The sequence below is a fragment of the Phyllostomus discolor genome, chromosome 2 (assembly GCF_004126475.2).
Source record: "Phyllostomus discolor isolate MPI-MPIP mPhyDis1 chromosome 2, mPhyDis1.pri.v3, whole genome shotgun sequence".
Taxonomy (NCBI): domain Eukaryota; kingdom Metazoa; phylum Chordata; class Mammalia; order Chiroptera; family Phyllostomidae; genus Phyllostomus; species Phyllostomus discolor.
The window spans coordinates 207,680,812-207,702,342 of record NC_040904.2 but is presented as its reverse complement, the minus strand read 5'-3'; the positions used below and the strand labels follow the sequence as shown (position 1 = coordinate 207,702,342).

The 21,531-nt window shown below is 48.2% G+C and overlaps 1 protein-coding gene across 3 annotated transcripts in view; it reads right to left on the bottom strand.

Annotated features, from left to right (window-relative positions):
• Positions 1-14,889, bottom strand: part of HMGXB4 (HMG-box containing 4) — a 34,537-nt gene extending 19,648 nt beyond the window's left edge. Inside the window, exons 1-5 of one of the 3 annotated variants that reach the window (XM_036019536.1) lie at positions 14,793-14,861; positions 9,927-10,023; positions 9,137-9,285; positions 8,808-8,886; positions 6,783-7,742 (exon numbers count right to left, since the gene is read on the bottom strand). In XM_036019536.1, coding sequence (XP_035875429.1) covers positions 6,783-7,742; positions 8,808-8,886; positions 9,137-9,285; positions 9,927-9,957 — 1,219 coding nt within the window. In that variant the 5' untranslated portion in view covers positions 9,958-10,023; positions 14,793-14,861. Of the gene's footprint in view, positions 1-6,782; positions 7,743-8,587; positions 8,703-8,807; positions 8,887-9,136; positions 9,286-9,926; positions 10,024-14,792 lie in introns of those variants that run through there. The other 2 variants (XM_036019535.1, XM_036019538.1) reach the window with 2 other exon arrangements.
• Positions 14,890-21,531: the final 6,642 nt, after the last annotated feature.

Here is a 21,531-nt window from a genome sequence, read left to right as displayed (position 1 = left end):
GGCACTCAACAGGTGGTAGTTATTAGCCTTTTAAAAAAATCCTTACCTAAGGACATTTTTTTTTTCCATTGCTGTTTTTAGAGAGAGGAAGGGATGGGATAGAGGGGTATTGATTGGTTGCCTCTGTACGTGCCAGACCCAGGCAAGGAATCTGAAACGTAGATGTGTACCCTGACCGGGAACCAAACCTGTAACCTTTCAATTATAGTATGATGCTCTAACCAGCTGAGCCACACTGGCCAGGGCAGTAGTTGCTAGCTTTTACCACTTACTGCAGTCGTTCTGCAACTTCAGCCTTACCAGAGAGAATGTAAGGAACACCACCACAAGTCTAGTTACAGCTCAGAATTTAGCTTATTAGCAGACTGGCAACAATGCCTGGGTATGCCAAGCACTAAGCCACCTGGCCAGCTTTAGTTTGCTTAGAGAAAACAGAACATTCTGGAAGCATACAGATAATTAAAGGGCATACTTCTCTGAAGCAGCTACACCAGAGACACTCCTTTGAGTGGTAGTGAACAGGCTTTTGTTGATTTAGTAAAACCAAAATGAAGGCATCTTTGAAATGTTACCACATCCTACTCTGTATCACAGAAAGTTCCACCTCAATGGGATGATCTTTAAGGGGAATCATTAAGGTATGTGATTTCTCTGCTCCACCTTGGAAAGCAGGGTTAAACAAACAAACAAACACCATTCCCCAAACAAAACTCAACACCGAAAATGTTACCTTTCACCAGGGAGACAGTCCAATTTCCCTTCTGTGTATCAGTCAAAGTTCCCCAGTAGGAGCTCCACCCCTGCTGCCTTCGCTTCCCTCTCGTCCCCGAGCTCTGCCTGTTCTTCCCACTGTGCTTCCCACTCCGCCCTCTCTAGCACGAGACCACCCACTCTTGAGACCGTCTGTCCCCTCACTTCCCGGACACGGACCTGCTCTGGTTTCCCGCGCAACAGCCCCCTCTCCCTCCGTCCCTGCCCTGAGGCGGGTGTTCTACAAGGTTCTGCTCTGGGCTCTGCTCCCTCTCGCCTGCTCACGTATTATTTCACTCGCTGCACAGAACACCCAACTTCCAGCCCTAGTTTCACTTGTTCTACTGACTTCTGGGCCTCACATTCCCATTGGTCTCTGGAGATTCCCCTGAGTGTTCCGCTCAGAGCACTGAGCGAAGCCAGTGTCCCCGAACTCTGTTGGTTCTTCACGCAGTACGTGCTCCTCATCAGAGCCATCACAGAAAACCCAACTCTGAAGAGACACAGCTTCACTAAAAGGAAGGTACATGACAGCATGTTGAAACTGTGAATTACTTCAAGCTACTAGCTCACGAGATACCTGACAGATGTCAAGAACTACTGTTTCTTTTGAAAATTTAATATCATTAAAATACCTAATGGTGCCCCTTTTAGTTTGTCGTGGTGCCCAGGGGGTCTTGCCACACTGAAGCCCTAAACACGTTTACATGCATTACCTCATTTGATCCTGAAGAGCCCTATCAGGTGGGCCTGTCGTTACCCCCAGCTTCCAGAGGGGAGAAGAGCACCTGCCACTGTGTCGCACGGCGTGAACGTGGTCGGGCCAGGATGGGAACCCAGGTGGTCTGGCTCCACAGCTCACTGTCTTAATGAACCAACCACTCAGGTACGCCAAATCTCCTGATGATTATACCATACACTCTGAACCTAACTCATCTTCTCCCAAACCAGCCATCGTCCTTGCTTCTCTGGTTTGGCTGCAGTCCTGGCCACAGCATCTAAGGCAGAAAGGGTGCATGGGGCCCTTCGGCGTCTCCACCAGCTGGCCCTGCAGGCCCCGCGCACTGCAGGCTCCGGGAACACGGTCCCTGAAACAGTGCTTTCCTGCTCCAGGGGGCTTCTGCACCGGCCGGTTTAAAAGGCGCAGCACGTGCCCCATAACTACGTGTTGGATAAATAAATGGCCACGTTCAAAGCATGCCTGCTTCAGGCTTGGACAGTCATGATCAAATACAGGGAGACTCCCTCCAAATCCAGAATTTATTTATAAAAAGTTGTGTATGTACTCTTACATGTTTAAACTTCAGTCACCTTCAAAGTACTCTCCAGTTGATGCAATACACCTATTGAGACGGTTTTCCCCTGCTCAAAACAGTCTTTGAACTCAATTCAAAGACTTGATTTGATGCCTTTTAGTGCTTCTGCCATTTTTTGTTTCACGTCTTCCACATCAGCAAAACGTTTCCCTCTGAGGACTTTTTCCATCCAGAGAAACAAACAGTTGCTTGGGGCAAGACTGGGTGAACGGGTAGGGTGGGGCACAGGGGTCATGCCGTGGTTTTGTTTTTGTTTTTTGGTCAGAAGCTGCTGAACGCTCAGCGCAGTGTGGGCAGGTGTGCCAGTAAATCACCCAGCAGGAAACAGGCAAACGTGCTGAAAGTCTTCCAAACAACCTCACTGAAGCCAAACACAGCCTCTCACAACAACGCTGGCTGGGGCACTGACACTGACGGGTTCCCAGACCACTCACCTAGCGGGGGAAGCCTGTACAACAAGGGGCTGCCTCCAGAAGATAATTCCACTTTTATTTTTTTTGCCTTCCCTTGTATTGATTCATAACAGGCTTTTGCCCTACACTATAACTCTTTTTCACTAGCAACTGCTAGCCACGTGGGGGGATTATAAATAAGTCTCTACCCTTGAGGAGATTATAATTTTATTTTCAAAAGTACTCAGGTTCAACACCTTGAGGGACACCTCTATGCTCATTTATGTTTGTCTTCCAGACCCAAGCCTGATTGCCACACCATGTCAGTTTTCCTTCAGAGCCTCTCCCGAGTCTGTCTTTCTCAACTTTATTTCTATCGGGCTTTTATTGCTGACCGTGGACTGTGTAATAAACCTCTGGGCCATCTGTCTCAAGTCTCCCTCAGTCTAAACCCCCTGGTACACCTCTACGGTTTTATTCTTAAATTATGATGTAGAGCTTATCTAAACCCTGCTCGTAACCCCAAAGTGCCCACTGCCTAGTCCTTTATTTCAGAATCTAAAATCTCTGTGCCTGGCTCCCAACCTCCTTTTTCAATACCTGCTTTCATCCATGTACTCACTCATCTGACAAACACCACAACATGCTTAGCAAGGACACAGAGGAGTTGGAGGCACCAGTGAGGGGACGACGACGGTCCCCAAGGAGTTAAACCCCTGTGAGGAGCTCACAGTTTTTAACGGGGGAAACAGAACAAGTGTGAAGGTAACTCCAGTTAGGGAGACAGCACGTGCAGGAAAAGAGAGGCAGCACATGATGACGAGAGGCCAGAAGCCAATTCTGGGCCCGGCCGGGCAGTGCAGTGGGTGTCAGTGCCGTCCCCGGGCGCCAAGGTTGCGGGCGGGGCACCCACGGGGGGCAACCGAGGAGTGCGCCAGTGAGTGACACCACACACCAACGTGTCTGTCTGTCCGTCTGTCTGTCTGCCTGTCTCTCAAACCAATGAAATAAAAAAATAGTAAATTAAAGTCAAATAAAATAAAATAAAAGTTAATTCTGGCCGGAGGGTCAGCTGTCCCAGAAGAGGTGGCAGGGACTAGGTCTTGAAGGGGAGGCACAGCTTGCGGCGGGCGGGGTGGGGGGAACACCATGCACAAAGGGACGGCGGTGAGAACGTCTGAGAACAAGTTTAGTTCCCACACAGCGAATGCAAAGCAGACGAGGAAGGGTCAGACCTGAAAAGGGAGGGTCACGGCTAAACCAGAGGCGATCAGGAGTGCCCAGCCGAGGGTCTGGACGCCGATATTTAAGAGTCCGCAGGCACCGGGGGATGGAGTGGAGAGCAAGCCAGACGGCCCTGGGCCTCCCGGCGCTCCCAGTCTGACACGCAGGCAGTGAGCACCCACGGAGGAAGGTGGTGCACAAGGGCGGTCTCCTGTCAACGTGAAAGACGAGTTGTATGGGGAGGAAAGGGAAAGGAGGCCACCGACCACATGAAGTGCAGGGAGGAACGAGGCCCAGGACAGTGGCAGTGGTGACGGCGGACATGAAGGCGGGGAGTTGCTCAAGGAGGACAGACATCAGGCCCAACTCTTGCGTGGACCCAGTCAGAGGAGAGCAGGGAAGACTGAAATGCAAGCGTGAACCATAAAAGGAGTAAACCATAAAGCTGGAAACCAGCAGCACACCGGTTGTCTCTGGGGATGGAGACGGAAGGGGCAGGATCTGGACATAGGCTGGGCCTCACAGGCGGGTGCCCTTACCAGAACTCACCGTGGCGCACTTAGCATTAGTGCACTGGTTGTATCGTAGGTAAGTTTTACCTAAAAGCATAAAAAAGCTCTGAAAACAGATATTGAGCTTAAGTTAATGATATGCAAGCTGAAGTACTTAGGAGTGAAGAGCACATCTAAAATTTACTCTGAATACATTAAAAAGGTGGATTGGTGGATGTACACTACGGCAAACAGCAAAATACCAGGTTGGCCAAAAAGTCCACCATGTTTTTTTCCACTAGAACGATGGCTCTAGTAGCACTTAGTTGTCTTTAACTTCACTGGAAATAATTTCATTATATTGTATTTCCACAGCTGTCTTATAGGCTTGCATTAAAAAGAAAACAATCAAAATTGGCGAACTTTTGTGCCTCCATTTTAATATTGAAGATGGAAGAAGATAGGCAACATTCCTGGCATATTATGCTTTATTATTTCAAGGAAGGTAAAAATGCAACTGACATGCAAGAAAAGAGTTGTGCAGTGTGTGGAGGAGGTGCTGTGACTGATCCAATGTATCAAAAGTGGTTTGCAAAGTTTCTTGGTACAGTTGACATTTTTGGTCAAATAACTCTTTGCTGTGGGGCTGCCTTATGCATTGGAAGATGTTTAGCAGCACCTCTGGCCAGTAGCAGAAGACAGCCGACATACTCAAAATACCTACATCAATAAAGTTATTGGTGAAAATGAAAAGTGTATCTTTTTATTTTATGGAAAAAATGTAATAGACTTTTTGGTTAACCCAATATTAGTTGTAGAATTTCAGTGGGGGGCAGGGTGTTCACCATACCATTGCTTCAAATTTCTTTTTTTAAAATTTCATAATGAAGTGTTGAGAAAAAATGACAAGCAAGCAGTTTTAAGTTTGGGGTGACTGGCAGGAAATAGGGAATACAGAAGGAGATAGAGGAGGAGTTGCAGGCAGGTTTGGGAGCGTGAGGTACCCAGAGCATCCCGGGAGACAGATCTGTCGGACAGCTGGAAACCCAGGGCTGGAGCTCAGCTGTCTTACAACACCACTTCCTACACATCCCTCTGCCTCCACGCGCTCCCTCCCTGCTTCCTCTTCAGGCTTTCTCTGACTGCCCTGCCCTCCCCATTCAGCTCTGTGAGATGAGTTTATGACATCATCGTATGCTACTAGAAAGGAAACTCTCAGGTTAAACAGAATCTCACACAGAATACATACTACTTCATGAAGCAATTTTCAAATACACAAATGAATAAAACCTGACCTAGTATTTGACTATACAGTTCTACCTCTTTATTTAATCCTCAACAGAGGACATTTTTTCATTGCTTTTAGAGAGAGACTAAGGAAGAGAGAGAAACATTGATGAGAGGGAGAAACATCAGTTGGCTGCCTCCTGAACGCACCTGGGCTGAGGAATCTGTAACCTAGGTATGTGCCCTGGCTGGGAATCGAACCCACAGCCTTTTGGTTACAAGACGATGCTGCAACCAACTGAGCCACACAGGCCAGGGCTGACTCTACAGCTCTTTATGCTCACACTGATTTTTGGCTTCAAAGGTATAGTTTTGTTTTCTTTCTGAGACATAAATAGTTTTTAAAAATATACTCTTTGTTGTGGGGAGAAAAAGTTGAACCTCAATTATAGACTGAAATGAATTGCCACTCCCAAATTCTTAGTATATTAGACTTTGTCTTTTGTTTTAGTAATTTTTCTTTTAGATTTTATCAGTCATTCTGCAGAACTATAAACAAAGAAAGAAAATGGCTATCCTTAGGTGGCAAAACTATAATTGATTTTTCCTTACTGTTATTCAGAATTTCTAAATTTCTACAAAAATATTGTATTACTTTAGGGGAAAAACTGTTTTTAAAGCAAAACCTTAATGACATAGTTATCAGCCCCTGAAGTACAAGTGCTAGAAAATTTCTTGAGTTGTGAAGAAAAAAAACCAAAGCAGGGTGACTGGTTTCTCATCCCTACCTCCTCAAGGGAGCCCCCGAAGGTCAAGAACTGCTCCTGCTCACCTCCACTCCTCTTAGCAGTGCCCATGGCGGCACGGGGCTGGCCAACAGGGCGCCCCCCAATGGAGGAAGAACACCCACCGGCCACCAAAAACACCAGGAAGTGGCCACCACCAGTTAGTGGGAGGCCATTAGCTTGGTCATGGCTCTAATTTTAAAAGCACATTTTTCAAAATGAACCCATAAAACACCTTCTTGCCTCGCCCAACCGCCCCACGCAGACAGTGCTGCTGCTGAGGCGGCTCCTTCCAGGAGTTCCAACTCCCAGTCGGAACAAGCCACGGCATTCCTAAACCTATGCTTGGCACAACGGGGCAACTCTGTTCGGAAAACCCACAGATAACTAAGATTGCTCTTTTGTTCCAGACAGACCCGGCCACTGGTAATACTTTCTACTTTGTGTCATTCCAAGAGCTTTACCTTGCTACACTCCTGATGGTCCAGATGGCTCACCTCGGGCTGCTGGATTCCTCGCCCACTTGCTCCGGCCCGGGAGAAACCCGCTCCATTTCTTAGCCCCACCACACTTTAAAGAAACGTTTTACCTTTTCTCTTTCTCCTCTTTCTCTCTCTCTATCCTTTTCTTCTTTTTTCTTTTTTTTCTCACTGTGTCCGTCCGTGTGGAGGCTGGGAAGTGGTGGGGGAGGGGCAGCTGCTCCAGCGTAGGGGGTGCTGGGAGGAGGCCCGGGGGTCACCGCGACTTCTCCCGCCACTGCAGCAGAAAGTCCTGAACTTCTCTTGGACTTGGAGTGACGCTTCTCTTTATGCCTCTCCTTGTCCTTCTTCTTTTTGCTCTTCTTTGATTTCTTTTTCTTCTTGACTTCCCGGTAAGAGTCATCGATCACTAGCTCGCCAGCCTCCAGCTCCCCTCCCGAGGATGAGTCCGATTCTACTAGGATAGGTTCAAGCCCCGAGAGATCCAGGTTAGCACTGCGGGGTTCTGGGAACTGGGGGGCGTCAGACCCGCAGCCTTCAGGGCCGGGAGACGAGCGTGGGTCCGAGGATGACTTGTGCTTCTTCCGGGCCGTCTTCAGGAAGCTCTGTAACTCGTGTCCCAGGACTAAAGCACCTTGCTCATCCCGAGCGGATTTCTTGGAGGACTTTTTAGCAGAGGCCTGCTGGGAGGGGTACTGAAACGACTCCTCATCCGCTGCGCTGCTTCCCTTCTCCTTTGGGGAGAGAATGAGCTTCATCTTCAGCCCGTCAGGCTCACGGAGGGTCAGGGTCTCGGTGTTCACACAGAGCGGCTTCATTTTCTTGGACCGGTGGGAGCCGCCGTCCTCCGCGGACAGCTCCCCGCCGCCGCCGCCGCCGCCGCCTTTCTTCCTGTGGTGCTCCTTCCTGCTCTCCGAATGGCTCGAAGAACTAGAGGATTTCTCCCCTGTCCTCTTGGAGGGTTTGGACCCCGTTGCCAGCGGGGAAGTGATCGCTTTCAACAGGTCCATAGCTGTATCGGCAGCTTGTGGGCTGGACTTTTTCTTTTTCTTCTGTGACGATTCCAAAGACGAAAGATCTAGAAATAATCAAGAGAAGTCGTGTCCATGTGACAAAGAAATTGCCAACAAGTTTCCTCTCTCGCCCCAAACACCCAGCTGACACGAGGAAGAAGCTAACAGGAACGATTTAAAGGGAGGCCCTTCCACTGCTTCCTAACGTGCAGAGGCGATGCCCACGGGCTCCTTGGACTGGTGGATGCCGCCTCGGACCCCGGAGACAGCTCCGCCACTAAGGCCGTTTCTCTTCAGCGAGTCTTCACACGCAAGCACGGAGCGTGCGCCCACAAGAACGGACCGCGGCTGTGGGGCCACGCGTGCAGCTGGCCCTTGGACAACACCGGTGTGACTGCACAGGCCCGCTCGCACGCAGACTTTTTCTCTTGCTTATGATTTTCTTAATAACGTTGTTTTTTCTCTACCTTTATTGTAAGAATAAAGCACATAATACATGTAACATATAAAGTATGTGTTGACTGCTTATGTTAGAGGTAGGGCTTCCAGTCAATAGCGGGCTATCAGGTAAGCTTTCAGGAGGCTAAAGTTACATGTGGAATTTCGACTGTGCGGGGGCCGGTGCCCCAAACCCCCATGTTGCTCAAGGGTCAACAACTCAGATCACGCTGCAGACCGAGTGCTGTCCGTTTCCGTGTCCAGGACAAACCCATTCTAGTAAAGAGTTAGTCTCGTCAGCTGTGTACACAGTAGAGCCAGGAAAAGCTGCTCTGTGAGCGGATGTGCACTGGACTGAGAATTACCCCGCAGGCGCAGGCCAGAGGGCCCAGGGCTACATATGGCACAAGGGATGCTCAGTAACAACGGGCACAAGATAAGTGGACGATCGGGGAGAGAAGGAACCTGGTACCTGGTGTATCACAAATGAAGACTGTTCTTCTATGCTGAATCCTCCAAAATACCAGCCCTCCACCTCTCTCCTCCTTCACACTGGTTTACCGGCACTCAGAACAAGAACCACTGTCCTGTTAAATAGGCCACTGAGTCAGCAACATCTGGATCCCTTTCCCCTACCCGACTCCAAGAACCAGGGATGTGTTTACCGCCCCGCGGCCCTGCCCCAGCCTCACCTCCATAGTAGTAATCATCGGAGGAGCGCTTCCTCTTCTTCTTGTGCGCGTCCGTCCCCAAGGAGTAGAGGTCGCTGTCCTGGAATCAAAGAGGAAGAAGAGCTGACCAATGAATAAGATGATGAGGCAAAAGCAGCTTGGAACTAATCTTGTTTTTGGATGATTTCTGACTTTGGAAAACAAAGTAAAACAGAAAATAATAAAAATAGACACAAATGCTGTTTATTTTTCTTTTGGAAAGTTCTTATAGGGAACTTCTTTCTTCAAACATTAGGAAATATGATATGTGATAGTTTAAAACTTTCCGGATTCAAATGTTTAGAATTTACCTTCAACTTCTTCTTGGAAGAATTCCTGACCTGAGCAGCGATTTCTTCCTCTTCCCTTAAAAAATCTTTGTAAGACCGCTTCTTTTCTCGTTGGCTTCGGCCGGCTGCTAGTCCTATGTCCTCAAAGCTGTGGTCACCATCAAAACAATCTGAGAGGCATCGGTTCATGTGGGAAAGGAAAGGAAAGAAGAGGCAAGTAAGAAACAACGAAATCACCACCTATGCAATGCAACAAGTCCCTCCATTTCCAAACTGAAACAATGTTTCAGCGAGTCCAATGGAATACAAGGCCAGATCCAAGGGGACAACACTTGTTGATGACTTGGCTGTAAATACAAGAATCAAACCTGAAGAAGCAATGCTTCTACGCTATGCAAATTCTCAGTGTGCATCCTCAGACATGGTTTCTTAGTTGTGATCTGGCAGGCAGGTGGACAGGCTTGCAGAGGTAAGGCTGGAAAGAGTAAGGATTCACGGGCTGTGCTGCTCTGTGGGAGTCCAACACGTGACTCCTACCCCAGACTCCGGCACACTGGAGCTGGCAAGGACCACGAGTGCTGCAGGGGATCACCCCAAAAGACTACTACATTTCAGACTCTTGTATTGGAACCCTGTCTTGGCTTTCGTTTCCATGGGCCCAGTCTGGGGATGGCGTGGAGGCTTAATAGTGCTCTGGATCATCACTTGGGAGTCCAGGCTGCTATGGCCAGTCCTGGTCTCCATGTCCACGGGCTGCAAGCACTGAAGAGGACACCCCCTTTGAAATGCTTCTCAGGTTAAGGGGTCATACCTTCTTTCTTCACGGCGTCATCATAAGCCATGGCGGTCCTGCGGGGCCTTTGAGAATGTGTCTGTGTCCAGGCGCCTTCCCGTCTACAGGACCAGGTCTGAGAAACAAAGAAGGAAAACCTTCCTGTAATGCGAAATCACTGCGGAGAAGCAACCTTCCCGATGGAAATGCACGGCGATCCAAGGGCGGGCTGGAAGGGCAGCAGGAAACAAAGGAGTGTCTTGTCACCTCCTCATTCTGTAAATACACTGGGATTGAAACTGCAGGACGTGCACTCGGCTTAATTTGATTTTGATTCATGAATTAAAGTTGATGTTTGGGGAAGTATATAAGATACCTCCCACATAAAAATTACTTCAAAATTAATGAGGATTTCTGGAATGCCAACAGGACTGACAACACCGAGACAGAGTAAAAGCCGACATTAAGTCAGAGGGATAGTTCAGTCATGGTTACAAAATGCAGATAAAGCAGGATGCAGAGCAAGACAGATTACATCACACACTGGAGACCACAAAATCCGATCATTTGGATTGATAGCAGCCTAAAATCCACTGTAGTGCCATTGAGACAGAAATGATAACATTACATGGATATTAAAGATCTTTGATCATTTTTTGGTGTGCATTTTGCTGGGCCACGTGATTTGTTTGCTGAAATCACAGAAATGCAACAGTGGGTATGCTTCTTGTATCAGCTGGCCCTGCGACAGGTTTCAACACTATGGAGCCTCGTAAAGGCTAGGTGAAAATAAGGAAGAATGATCGTTTGTCCACTGGTGATGAAGTATTTACGATCATTAAGATTTTCACTGACTTGAAGAATTACTATAATATACAGGTTTTACGTATTATCTTGAATTTGTTTAATATCATTTTCTTGGCATTCAAGTTTACATGTCCATTTTGACTTTGAGGATGACAAGCCATGATCGATCTACACTCTAAGGTAAATTTTTTCATAAGGACAGGCAATGTCACAATTCCTGTAGGACAGTTAAAAATTATATACTAAATATATTCAGAATGTTCTCATCCAGTTAGAGAATGCCTAAGAGTTGGTGTGACTGGCCATTCATTAAATTTCGTTTTACCTTCACTACCATAATGGGGTTTGGAAATGCGGAAGGGCACCTCGAGGAGACACTGCCGACCCCTTCAACAGGTATGGATAACACTGAAGCGTGTAACTTTTGTAAAAGATGAATTAACAAGGAAAACTTCCATAAGGGTCACATTTAGAATAAATGAGAGAACTGTACAAGTTAGATAAAATACAATGCACAGATATGCCTACTTTGAAAGTAGAAAGAAGAAAAAAAGAAGTTTTACCCAGAGTGAGTGATAAGATTAAGGAACATAAAAAAAAGCATTTCTTTACTTCTCTAAGAAGTGGACTGAGGAATGGACTTGGTCAAGGTCAGAGAAGCTAGGGTGAAGAAAAGAAACACATGAACTAAATTATTTTAAAGATAAACTGAAAAACTGCTTGCTCAAAGGCCTTTTCCTAGGAAATGTCAGGTCTCATGTACAAATATAATGAGGTAAGATACACAATGTAGCCAGTTTTTCATATTTAGCATTAAGCATCAAGCTTTCTCAAATAGAAATTACATGTCTTCTCCTTCCTACCCAAATGGCACTAACTCCAAAGAGGTAAGTGGAGGGGGAATGTCATAGGAAATTATATCCATTCATTTGAAAATAGCATATCATCTTACTGGCACTAAAATACTGAGCTTATTAGAAAAATACATAGATGCCATTAGTTTCTACAGGCTGGCAATGCCAACAGATACTGCAACTTGAGACCTCAAGTTCCATGTGTCCTGCCAAATGAATTTTGACAAACAACGTTTGAGAGATGGGGAAAAAATTTTAAATGTTCTACATCACGCCCTGGCTGGTGTGGCTCAGTGGATTGAGAACTAGCCTGTGTGAACCAAAAGGTTGCCAGTTCGATTCCCAGTTAGGGCACATGCCTGGCTGCAGGCCAGGTCCCCTGTTGGGGGGTGTGCAAGAGGCAGCCGATAGGTGATGTTTCTCTCCCTGTCTCCCTCCCTTCTCCTCTCTCTAAAAATAAACAAGATATTTTTAAATATCCTACATCATCAATATGGCCACCATCTGTTGTCAACAACGAAAGGCACTTCTAGATGAAGCAGAGGTGGGTCCTGAGACTTCCAACCAGGCCTTCCCTCTGGGAGCACCAAAACTAGCACAAAACAGAGTTGAGCAACTGTCAAAACAGGAGTAAGCACCTCTGAAGGCAGCATGAGACAACAATGGCCACTTGCTGGACTATGAGAAGCGCTCATGGTCTCATGACTGACCGCTCTGGAAAACAACAAGTGGGTTTAAGAAGTTGTGAAAGGGAACAGAAAATCAGGAGCTACTCCTCCAAGGCACGGCCAACAGAGAAAGCATGCGCTGGTCTTCACATTATCCAGTAGAATTCGGCCAGCTACTATTCAAATTTTCATAAAAAAACACTGAAGAGCATTTTATGAATTACAGGATTAAATAACCTGTAAAAGAAAATGAACGAGGCCTGCAGGCAAGTCCAATTCACCAAAAAATCAGGACAGCTTAAAAAAACTAAAATTAAACACAATGGACTACCTACCACATGTCACTCAGCCAGGAAACTGATGGACCCTGAATTTCTAGGTCCCTTAAAACCAGGACATTACTGCAGCCTAGGGGTCAGTTTTGGTTGCTGACTCACAGAAGAAAGATGAAACCAGATAAAGAAGTCTTAGGCAACAGTATGGAAGAAAGGCAGTTAGGGCAACATATATAAGATCAGATGACTCACAATATTCCTTCTGGGTCTTGCATATTATCCACGATAATAAATTCAGAGTTCAGGGTTAGGTAGCAGATCGTGAGGATTAATGAAAATGAAAAGATATTAGGTTTGATTTTCACAGTAGAAAATAGAGGCTACAATGACATTGAGTGTTGGCAAATGTGAAACAGGTGTGAAAACCCATTCTCTTGAATTCCACAATTTGGAAGTTCATAGAATTAAATGTTGCTGACTTCAAGAGGCAGGCATGATTTTACAATTTTGTTCCTCAGTGTGCTATGAAATGACAACATAAAGTAAAGGTTTGTTACTTAATATTGTTTATAGAAGAAAGAAACCCATCATCATAAAAAACGTGCACTTATAAAATGGGCAAATCATCAAATGGATCTTCAGGGACTTTTCTTCAGGATATAAAAAAGGGGACGCAGAGCCGCTCTTTTTCTTGTCGATAAGTATTTCCATCATGTTCAGGTATAGCTTTCTGGATTAACAGAGTAATTAGGGAAAAACAAAATCCTCAGTGGTACTTGGCTATTTCGAAAGTTCAAATTATAAATACCGGGGGGAAAAAGTTTCAGAAGGTGATTTTTTTTGGAGGTAATCTGAGCCGCGTCGGAAATCACGCCCGGGGCCTCTTCATCCCAGAATTTAAATGAGTCTTGAAGCAGGAAACGAGTGAAACCCCTGAAACCAGGCAGCAAGCGGAATCCTGAAATCCAGGTCCAGTCCAGGACGAGAGCCGTGTTGAAGACTCTGTTCTCATCTTCCAGAACCCCTTTCAGGAACTCAAGCTGCCAGTCAGCGCAGGAAAAGGAAGATGCACCTTCAGCTGTTGCCAGTTTCTGATTTCTGTTGTTACCTCTAGGGTATGGGCAGTTGATGTCTTCTCTCTCTCTCTCTCTCTCTTTTTTTTTTTTTTTGGTCGAGATTTCCTCCAATCTCAGAACAGAGCGACTCCGAATTCTTGCCATCCCCTTCTCCGAGAACCTACCTAATGCAGCACTCACAGCCCCTGCCAGCTCTGGAAACTGCAGAGACGCCCGCGGCCCGGCGCAGGGTGAGGACTGGATCATCCCATCGCAGTGCAATGAAACCGAACCCACGACCACCGCACAGATCGGCTAACGCACGTTCCCCAAACATCAGCAGTACAAATTTTATCAAGCCTCCTCCAATCAACAGGCTTTACTCTGGATTCAGTTTTTTTTTTTTTTTTTTTACATTTATTCTGCTATGAGGAAACAAAACCGGCCACCAGCTTAACCCTCAGAAAGAAGCGAGTTAGATATTCCTCCTCTTCTGCGTGATATCAAATAAAGTGAATCTACAAGTAAGAGCCGTGGGGGGCCATGGGCCCCTCTGGAGAAGATCCCACGGCGAAGGCACGCTCCTACTGGGTCGCACGCGAAGAGCACACGCAACATCAGTTATTTACACAAACAGCCCCCAGGACCACCACTTTTGTGGTCCCCACGGCACACCAATGGGACACTCCCGACAGTTTTGCAGCAACAGCTAGTTCAACAAAGCTCTGGGAAAAGGCAAAGAAAGCTCCTTGCATCCACTCCTTCCAGCCGAGGACCCAGACCTCCCGTCGCTCTGCTTCCAGGGCCCTTTCGCCTTGACAGCCCCGGGGACCCCACATCCCGGGTCCCCAGCCGCACCGCAGCCCCGACCCTGGTTCCCGCGTCCCAGGCGGCCTCCCGGCGCCCCGGAGGGCGGAGACGGCCCGGGCAGGGGGAGGGGCGGCCCCAGCCCGCAGGCCCCCGGGGCGGCCGCACGCCCCCTCCCGGCCCCGCAGCTTTCCCGCCTTCCCCGTTTGAACAGCTCCCGCCAGTCCTCCTCCTTCGGCCCGCTCCAGCCCCTTCCCGGGGGCGGACTGCGGCCGCTACTCCAGTCCCCGGCTCGGCCCCTGGGCTAGGCCGCGACGGGCCTGGGGCGCCCCCCGGGCGGTGTCGCGGGCCCCAGGAGGGTGGTGGCGGCGGGGCGGGGCCGCTGCCGCCTTGGAGTGGGGGCCCAGCCCGGTCTCGTGGGGGCTCCGCTCGCCGCTACCTTCACTCGGATGGCCCGGATCCCGCCTCCGCGCAGCCGACCGCCGCCATCTTGGAGAAGGAGAGAAAAGCGCGAGCGGCCAGGGAGCCTCAGTCGAGCCCAGAGCGCAGACTCCGGCTTGTGAAGGGGAATCCCGCAGGTGAAAGAGCGCCGAGCGCATCGAATGAACTGCGGAGCTTGCTAAATTGGAGGACTAGTATTTATTGAGAATTCGCGCTAATCCTCACCACATCCTGCTGATGTAGGTTTTGTTGCAGTTTGCAGATGAGAAACAGGCTCCGAGAAGTTAGATGACTTGCCTAATGATATACGGGTAGTTGGAGTGCGAGGCAGGATACTACTCCAAGCCTTCCGATTCTCTTTCCTTCAAGATATTTTAATAAAGTAATTTCCCTCTTTGCAAAGCCTAGGTCCATGCACATCAATTGCAATGGTGCCTGTTTGGAATTGAGCATCTACATGTGGGTGTTTGGCATATTTGGGATGGGGTGGAAGAACGTGTCTTTATAATAACGCACTGGAAAATAATTTGCATGGCAAATCATCTGCATTTCTCTCTTAGGTTACCTGCATTTAAAAGTTAGAAACAGTCTTCAGAGAAATGAAGAGATGTCAAACACAGGAGAGAGATAGGTTTTTCTGACTTCCTCTGGAGAATTTGGGCCAATTGGTAGAAATTACAGTGTGCATCTCTTGGTTCAATATGAAGATAAATTTATTTTTATAGAGCAGTTCAATTGTATCTGGCTACTCTGTGAGGTAGTGAGTTCCCTGTCACCAGATGAATCCAAGCCAGGAATGTCCTAGTTACAGTCGAGCAGAGAGATTAGAGATATCGATTGGCGTCTAGAATTGTGATTTCCATGAAACTCTATATAAAATTACGTGTTTATGCACACGGGTATTTTTCTGGGGTTCCAGTCCCATCAAAGATTAGGAACCCTTGCCCTAGTGAGTTTGCCATTCCAGAATTGGCCAGGTGACTGAAGGTGATGTAGTTGTATGGCTTATGTTACATATTTAGAAATCGAGACCAAGACAAGCAAGATGATTGGTCTCAGACCACACTGCTAATTAGTGATCAGATAAGGATTAGAAAGAAGCCAGATTATTGGACTCTCGGTTCCATGCTCCCTTCACCATACATCATGGTCTCTCTCCCTCTGCACTGAGTAGAATGTCAGATTCTGTTTAACCACTGCTTTTACAACTGTGGGATGCTGAGATGTTAAAACACCTGAGACAAGGTTGTTGAACTGATTCCCAAAATATAAATGCAAATAATAAATAAAACTAGCCCTGGCTGGAGTAGCTCAGTGGATTGAGCTCAGGCTGAGAACCAAAGTGTCGCAGGTTTGATTCCCAGCCAGGGTACATGCCTGGGTTGCAGGCCGTGACCCCCAGCAACCGCACATTGATGTTCCTCTCCCTCCCTCTCTCTCTCTCTCTCTCTCTCTCTCCCTCCCTCCCTTCCCTCTCTAAAAATAAATAAATAAAATCTCTTAAAAATAATAAGTAAAACTAGCATCATTGCCTCTTTTTTCTCAGCTCCCATCCTCCTCACTAAAAAGGCAGGCGATGAGTTTCAACAAAAGGTACGGGGTTGCGCTTCTGGTACACCTTGCCTGACATTAGGCTTCCCTGTGAGGTTTTTAAGAGTGCTAAGAGTGTATTTCCTGCCCGGACTGGTATGACTCAGTTGGTTGGGTGTCAACCCACAACGCAAAGGGTCACTGGTTTGATTCCTGGTCAGGGCTTGGGGTTCAGTCCCTGGTAGGGCTGCATGTGAGAAGCAACTAACTGGGGTTTCTCTCCCTCTCTCTCTCCCTTCCCCTCTCTCTAAAAATAAATGAGTATAAAATAATTTTTTTTAAAAAATGTGTTTCCCTCTTGTTCTTAAGTATTGCTCAGGGTGTTTTCACTTTTAAGTGACAGAAACCTAATTGAAAGTAGTTCTCTAGAAAAGGAGTTGTATTGGTTGACATTACTGAAATGTCCAGTACTTTCAGGTGTGGCTGGATCCCAGGGAGGGACACAGGTCCCTTGACATCTTTCTTCTGAGTTGGCTTTATTCTCAGGGTCCAGGTGGTGACTCTGACAGCTTCAGGCTTCACTACCAGCAGTGTCCCTGGAGAGAAAGTGTCTTTTTCCCATTTGTTTTGGCAGATGCCATGGTATTACTCCCCTTGCCGAACTGGATCCTGTGTACAAACAGAAAGCAGTCAATATGAGCAAAAGCGTGGGATATGTGATTGGCCAGATCAGGCCACATGCTCAGCCCCCGAAGGAGGGTGGACTCGAGAAAAGTCAGGGATTATTGTGAGGAGGGTGAGTGGGTGCCAGGTAAGCAAAAAACAATAGCTGTCCATCCAACTGTATCACTAGCTTGAACGCGAAAGCCTCCTGAGTCCCATTTGTCCCAGTCTTCCTTCTGTCCCACCTGAGGGTGGATCTGTCCAGTTATTGCTCATCTTAACCTCCTGTAGACCTGAAGGAAGAGCACTCTTTTTTTAAAAAAAGAATTTATTTATTTACTTTTAGAGAGAGGGGAAGGGAGAGAGAAAGAGAGGGAGGGAAACGTCAATGTGTAAGGGATACATCAATTGATGTCCTCTCACATGACCCCCAACTGAACACCTGGCCTGCAACTCAGGCACGTGCCCTGACTGGGAATCGAACTGGCAACCTTTCAGTGTGCCGGCTGGCACTCAATCCACTGAGCCACACCAGCCAGGGTGGCAGATCACTCTTCATCCTGCTCTTTCTAATAACTTGCTCTTGGTCTTGTATCACTCTGCATGTGCATTCCTCCGTTCATTTAAGAAATAGTTACTGAACCTGCAGCATACACTAGGCACTGGCCTAGGTGGGGAGGAGAATAGGACTGTGAACAAAACTGAGTGTCTTTGATGCACTGGAGCTTATGTTCTAGTTGGGTTGGGGGGCGGAAAATAAATAGGTACCATGTGAGGTGATGATCAAAGGTGGAGAGAAATGCCAGGAAGTGGGAAGGGCTATTCTTTAAAACCAGGGAAGGCTTCTCTGATGAAAAGTGTGCTGGGAGCCAGCTCAGCCAGGAGCAGGTGGGTGGGGGGAGCCAGAGGTCATAGCTCCTGGGATGGATGCGAGGTCTTCCTCTGAGCCTCAGTGGAAAAACATTCTCTGTTGAATAGCCTGTCACAGTTATTTTGTTTCCGAGACTTGGGAGGAGGGAAAGGAGGATTCTCATGGCAGCCTGAGATGCAGAAGGACGTGGTCGCAGTGGGTTTTGTGAGTAGGATGCCTTGTCCCCTGGTGAGTGAGGATGGCACACCTGAGATCTGTGGAGCCTGGGTGCTCCCTGGGCTGGGGTTGTCCTCTGGTCTGCCCGAACCAAGTGGCACTGCCCAGTGCATGGCACTAGCAGGGGATAGCCCATCGCGTCTTGCTTAATTTGGACATTTTCCTCTTCTGACCATTTTTTCATGTTTTGCCCTTGTCAGCTGTGTTTTGAACAGCTTCATTGTGCTAGACCTGGTGAGTGCTATTGTAGGGATGGACATTAGTACAATAGTCAGGGCCCTTTTGACTGGGAATGATGGGACCTAATTAAAATGACCTTATTAAGAGAGAGACAAGAACAAATCTATGGCTCATGTGAAAAAGCACTAACAGCCAAAGAGAAGCTGGCCCTCTAGACAACTGGGTCCAGGTATTCAAATTCCTTCCTCTTAGCTCCATTCTCTCAGACTGGCTGTCCCCACGGGCCTGGAATCATGGCCCAGGGAGCCCAGGCTTGCATCCTCACAGTGTCCTGGCGAGAGACCCCTACCAGCCTCAGGGGGGAAAAAAAAAAATCCCAGGGAAGAACTCTGATTGGCTGGCTTGGGGTCATGTGATCAGCCTGTATGATGCTCCACTGTTCGTGGCAGAACTGTAAAGCTGGAATGAGACAGGAGTAGTAGTTCCACAGAAGAATGGAGGGCTCTACTCTGGAAAGACAAACATATGTCCTCCGTCGTGAGGCAGTGACACGCTGTTCCTGGTTCTGAGGAGCCTGCTACTGTGTGTATGTGTTGCAGGAAATGCAAAACAAGTCCATCAAAACCATAACGCAAATCGAAAAGAAGGGCGTTCCACAATGGATGACCTCCTCTCTCATGGGGGTAGTACAATAGCTTTCCAGCCGAGTCTTGTTCTCCAGGCCCCCCGCTCCACTTCCAAGGCCATCTCCCCGCAGCTATCAGAATATAAAGCACAGCTAAGACGAGGTCATGTTCCAGCTAATGAAGTTTTTAACAGCTCCATGTTGCCTCTACCTCGAAGAGCAGACCTTTTCCTGTGGAAAGCCAAGAGCTCTCTTATTCTGCCTCAAATTCCTCACCAGCCTTGATCCCTCATGTCCCTTGTCACAGGGACCTTCTCACCATCCCCGAGGCTTGCAGTGCCCCATCCTGCACCCATGCCATTGTGCACGCATTTCCTCGTCAGTAGTGGTCCCCCACGTCCCAAAACTGCTGCTGCCTCTGCACCCAGATGCTCCTATTTATTCTTCGAGATGTAGCTCAGATGCCCTCTCTCCCAGTCATCCTCTGGGGTGGCCACACACTTGATAATATGCTTCCATGACTGACTTCCCATGAGGCATTGCAACCATCCTTGTACATACCTCGTTTCCCTGTCCTTCAAGGACAGACGCTATCTCAGCTGCCTTTGTCCCTCTAGGCACATGGTAGGTATTCAATGACTCCTTTTGATTAGATGTTGTTGAGTGAAGACTGGGGCCGACCGTTTTCCTCGGGCTTGGGGAGGCAGAGACGAAAACTGCGTGGGAGCGTTGTAGGCGGTGTGTGGGTTTGGTTTGCTCAGCCCGCCTCGCATCCTCTGTGCCGACACCACTGCCCAGACTCAGGAGCGGACACAGAACTCCAGCGGCGGGGCTGTTTGTCAACTTCAGGTGGAGGCAGGGGGTGCTTTGTGTATCTCATCCAAGCTGTGCAAATATGAACGTGGGGCTGCCCACAGCCATGCCTCCCGCCGTGGGGAGGACCGCGTCTGAGAACATGGGGAAGACACTGAGAGGGGCCCGAAGATGCTCAGTGCCCGGATCCAGCCACCCACTGCCCCTTTCGTGCTTTATCACATGAGCCGAGTGTCTCCCCTTCTCCTTTAGGGGCATCTGGCCGGCTGCTCCTCTGCTGTTTGGACCCCAGAGGGGCTCCCTGCTCCCCAGGCTTCAGGACAGAGGAAGCCTTTGAACTGGTCCCTGCCTGTGGGGTGGGGTGCAGTGGGACCAGCGGGGAGGGCATTCCTGGGGGGAGAAACTACATGGGGGGAGGCAAGCTGGGCTGCACCACATCCTCTGAATGACAAGCAGTGGCACCTCCTGGCCGGGGGGAGGGGTCAGTTCCTGGGAGCTGGTACTCAGTCTGGAAGGGCTGGCCTCAGCCCCTGCCCTCTGACCTGCCTGGGACTCTCTTCTACTGTGCATACCCTTTATTTTAACTTTTTAGAGAGAGGGGAAGGGAGGCAGAAAGAAAGGGAGAGAAACATTGATGTGGGAGAGAAACATCCATCCATTGCCTCTCACACACCTGGACCCGGGATTGAGCCCACAATCCAGGCATGTGCCCTGACTGGGAACGGAACCAGCGACCTTCCACTTTGCATGGTGAAGCCCAAGCAGTTGAGCCACATGGGCCAGGGCTCCCGCGGCACACTTGGAGCCAATAGTGGCGACTCCATTTCTTCTCCCCCTCCGCAGGAAAATATTTTTAAATTGCAAAGTATGTATTTCAAAATACAAACATCTATGTACCCACCTCCCAGGCTGGACAGATGTTAACATTATTGCACTTTGAATGGCTTCAGTTTTTAAATTTAATTTCTAGGGTTTTAAAAAAGATTTTATTTATTTATTTTTAGAGAGGGAAGGGAGGGAAATAGATAGAGAGAGGAACATCAATGTGTGGTTGCCGGGGGCCGTGGCCTGCAACCCAGGCATGTGCCCTGACTGGGAATTGAACCTGCGATGCTTTGGTTCGCAGCCCATGCTCAATCCACTGAGCTACGCCAGCCAGGGCTAATTTCCAGTTTTTTTAAGGAAAGATAACACGTGAACACAGTTGAAGCCCCATCTCTCTCCGTAGCACCCGTAGTTCATTCTCTTCTCTGTCTTCTCAGAGGAAATGAAATTGGCCTGCGTCTTCCTGTCCCAGTTTTGATCACATATATTCACGACCGGCCATGTAGCCTAATGGTTAAGAGCATTAACTCAGGAGCCGGGTTTCCCAGATTAAAGTCTAACTCTGTTACTTTCTAGCTGTGTGACCTTGAGCAAGTTGCTAGACGTCTCTGGGCCCCAGTGCATCTCTTCTCAAAATGGACATAGGTAAGGAAAGCATTTACACGGCAGTGCCTCATACCTGGGAGGTGCTGTATGTGTTAACTATTGTTCTCCCTGAATGATGGAAGGCGCTATGTTGCATTGCACTGCACTAGCCCTTACACAAAGCTGTGTAAGTGGTGTAGGACTGCATGCATCTTTCTGTAACAACTTGCGTATTTCACTCAACAGAACATGTTTGAGAGTCTTTGCTTCTGGCCAAGTTTGAATAATAGGAGCCAGAGTTGTCCAGCTGCCCGAAACAATGAAAAAAAAATCTAGACAAAGTATATGAAACAAAGGTTTGCAGACACTGGACCTCAGGCAGCATAGGAGAGTGATCTTTGAGATAAGGGGGAGCAACAAGGTGAGTCT